At 55.3% G+C, this 3350-nt stretch overlaps 1 protein-coding gene across 1 annotated transcript in view; it reads left to right on the top strand.

The window, feature by feature from the left end:
• The first annotated feature begins 462 nt into the window (after positions 1-462).
• Positions 463-3350, top strand: part of TACR1 (tachykinin receptor 1) — a 15179-nt gene continuing 12291 nt past the window's right edge. The window contains exon 1 of the mRNA XM_010087117.1: positions 463-863. Coding sequence (XP_010085419.1) covers positions 463-863 — 401 coding nt within the window. The remainder of the gene's footprint in view (positions 864-3350) is intronic.

Below are 3350 nucleotides of genomic sequence, written 5' to 3'. Positions count from 1 at the left end.
GCCTGGAGAGACCTGCACCCCGAACCAGCTGTGCATCCCAGTCCAGCTGTGCCGCACCTGGGAGGGATATGTGCCCCAAGCCAACAGTGTGCCCTGACATGGCCGGGCACCCCGCTCCGGCTGCACCCAGAGACAGGAGGGACCTGCACCCTGAACCAGCCGTGCACCCCAACCCGCCTGCACCCTGAACCAAAACGGTCCTGTACCCCAAACTGGTCGTGCACCCCAAACCAGCTGTCCCCTGAACTAGGAGGTACCTGTGCCCTGAACCAGCCACGTACCCCAAAATGGCTGCACTCTGAACCAGAAGGGAGCTGCACCCCAAACTGTGCCCCCCAAACTTGTTGTACCCTGATCCAGCTGCACCCTAAACCAGGAGGGACCTGCACCCCAAACATCCGTGTGCCGGGTCCAGCTGCACCCCAAACATCCGTGTGCCGGGTCCGGCCACGCCAGGGCGCGATGGATAACACCGTGCCGCTGGCAGCGGAGCTGGAGCACCAGTGGCTACTCAATGCCTCCCTGAACGAGTCCTTTGCCAACCAGTTCGTGCAGCCCCCGTGGCAGGTGGCCCTGTGGGCTGTCGCCTACGCCCTCATCGTGGTGGTGTCGGTGGTGGGGAACGTGGTGGTGATGTGGATCATCCTGGCTCACAAGAGGATGCGCACCGTCACCAACTACTTCTTGGTGAACTTGGCTTTCGCCGAAGCCTCCATGTCTGCCTTCAACACGGTGGTGAACTTCACCTACGCCATCCACAACGAGTGGTACTACGGGCTGCTCTACTGCAAGTTTCACAACTTCTTCCCCATCGCCGCTGTCTTCGCCAGCATCTACTCCATGACGGCCATCGCCCTGGACAGGTGAGCTCTGAAAACCCCAAAACCCCCCGGCACCCAGGTCTGCCTCCACCCGGGTGCTGTGCTCCGCTTCATCTCATCTCCGGTTATGTGAGAATTTTGCAGTTAAAATAAAGCTTGGTTTTGGTAAAAAAGCGCTAGAAATAATCCCTCTCCCTGCCCTGTTTGCAGGTGGCTTTGGGAATCCTTTGTCAGCTCTGTGAAAGGAGCTCGAGAAAAGGCTTTGTAACCCCTGTGCATGTCAGCAGCGCGTCCTGGGCGTGCGTTGGTAGCACCGCTCTCCTCTCCCTTCCCAGTTCCTCTGCAGAGCCGTCCATCCATTCTTTCCCCAATCTCCTCATTTAAAAGCAAACCTGATGTCATGTCACCTGTGTCGGCTGTGCCTCCGCCGTGCTACAGGAGCTGTTTCGTGTCTCTCGATCTGGGCTGGGAACTGTGAGGAGCCGCAGAGAGAGGCTCAGGCTGGGGAACAGCATCTCGACTCGGCGAGCGTGCTGGCGCGGTGCGTGCTGCTGTGTCCCCTCCAGCAAACCCACCTTGATTTTATTAGCGGGGGTCAAGGGGGAGAGGGAGGTGCCAGGGATTTCTCTCGTTCAGCTGCAGCCAGCAGAGCTCGGGGTTTTTTACCGCCAGTGGCTGGGGACTGCCGGCAGAGTGAGATCTCGCTTGTGGTTTTTAGCTGTGATTAAAAGTTCAGCAAACACTCGGCGGGCTGCGATGGCACAGGGGACGCTGCCTTTTCCACCGCGGAGGGATGAGCCAGGGGGTCGAGGGACATCAAGCAGCCACGCACCCAGCACCTCCAGCGCACAGCTCCCCTCTCTTCTCTCCCCCTCCAAGAAATCTTGTGTTTGGCGGCATTTTCACACCAGTGCTAGAGAGAAATCAAGGCTCTCAAACAGCTTTGCAATTCCCTCTTGAGTGCCGGCGTTTCAAGCGCAACAGATTTTTTCCAACACACGATATTTCCTTGGGACAGCTCAGCTCTGCAATGCCTCTTTTTGGCCCTTCTCCCCAGGGAGTAAAAGACATTTTGGCTGGGGATACACGCAAAGGGGGGGGTGTGGAAATTTGCGTCGCCGTGTGCCAGCACATTGTGAGCTGCTGTCCAAGTGCCGCACAAACTGGCACGGATATTTCCCTATGAGCAATGACAGCGCTGCCGCCACTCGTGCTGACAGCTTGCGAAACGGAGCTGGGGATGGATGATACTCTCTGGTCATTAAAAAACAGGCTCAGGGTTTGTTTCGCTCTAGAGGGGTTCCAAGAGCCTCTCCCCAAAATAAATCAGAGGTGGCCAAGCTCTCACAGCAGAGATGTGAGGAGAACTGAGGCAATAAGGAATAAAAAGAGGAATACTAGTGGTGTGGCTCTGCTCCTACCCGATGGTGTTGCTGGCTCTGTTTCAGGAGCATCTGTGTTCCAAGGACGCTGGGGATCAGCCAGAAAAGCCCCTTTCAGGTTAGGATGAATCAGAGAGATTTTTTTTTATTTTTTTAAAGTAGTTTGGTTTTTAGCCTCCAGTCCACACCCTGGAATAACCAGAAAAGCAAATCTGCCAGGGGAAACTGGAGGAGCATATGTAAAATGGGGAGGAAAGGCAGGTATGGGAGCCTGGGGCTGAATTTTAGGGGGGAATTGGCATTTCCAGCTTTCTTCTTGCATCTGCAAACCCTTAATGGAGGCTTAGTTTTCCCACGGCTGGACTGGAAAACCCACCCGTGCAGGCTTGGCTCGCCCACCAAGGAGGACCCAAAAGAAGCTGCAGCCTCCGTGTGCAAACACCTGCACAGAGCTTCCTGCTGCATTTCTTAGCCCCAAATTTCCAGCGAGGTGGGAAATTTGAACGGGGAAGGCAGCAAAGCCCATCCTCTGCCCCTCCCGGCAAGCAGCACACAACAGCATGTCCAAGCGCTGGAAAATTGCCTGTTTTCCAGAGTCCTAGAGCTGGCAATAGGAACCGAAATGCATGAACTGCAGGAACATGCTCCAGCAGGAACATGCTCCAGGAACCCAAAAGCAAAGAATTTGTCCTGGCAAGCAGCAGAAAGCCGTGCGGGAACAAGGAAAGCAAGTCCCTGAATTGGGAGCAGCGGAGCCAGGTCGGCTCCACAGCCAGGACACACCTGCAATCCAACCCAACTGCAGTTCGGATTCTCATCAAAAACGAGGAAAGACAAACTGAGTGTGGCTCCTGTTCCCAAAGCGTATGAAGCCATCCAGCAGAGCGGCTGCATACGGAGTCTGAAGGCTCGGAGGAACGTCAGCTTGCAGATTGCTCCCCTAAATCATCTCTGCTTCTGCTTTCTGCGAGCAATTTCCAGAACATCCTCATCGGAGGATACAAAACCTCCTTGGAAAGACTCGGCAGAGCCGTAACAGAGTTGTCGAGAGAACAAGTGGGGAAGTGGGTTTGATTCTCCCAATGGCTGTTTTCGCAGGACCCACCACAGGTTTGCACAAGAGAAAACAGCTTTTGTTTGAAGCTAG

Source organism: Pterocles gutturalis, unplaced genomic scaffold, assembly GCF_000699245.1.
Source record: "Pterocles gutturalis isolate BGI_N339 unplaced genomic scaffold, ASM69924v1 scaffold12616, whole genome shotgun sequence".
Taxonomy (NCBI): domain Eukaryota; kingdom Metazoa; phylum Chordata; class Aves; order Pterocliformes; family Pteroclidae; genus Pterocles; species Pterocles gutturalis.
The sequence above is the reverse complement of the archived record's forward strand: the minus strand, read 5'-3'. Positions and strand labels throughout refer to the sequence as shown.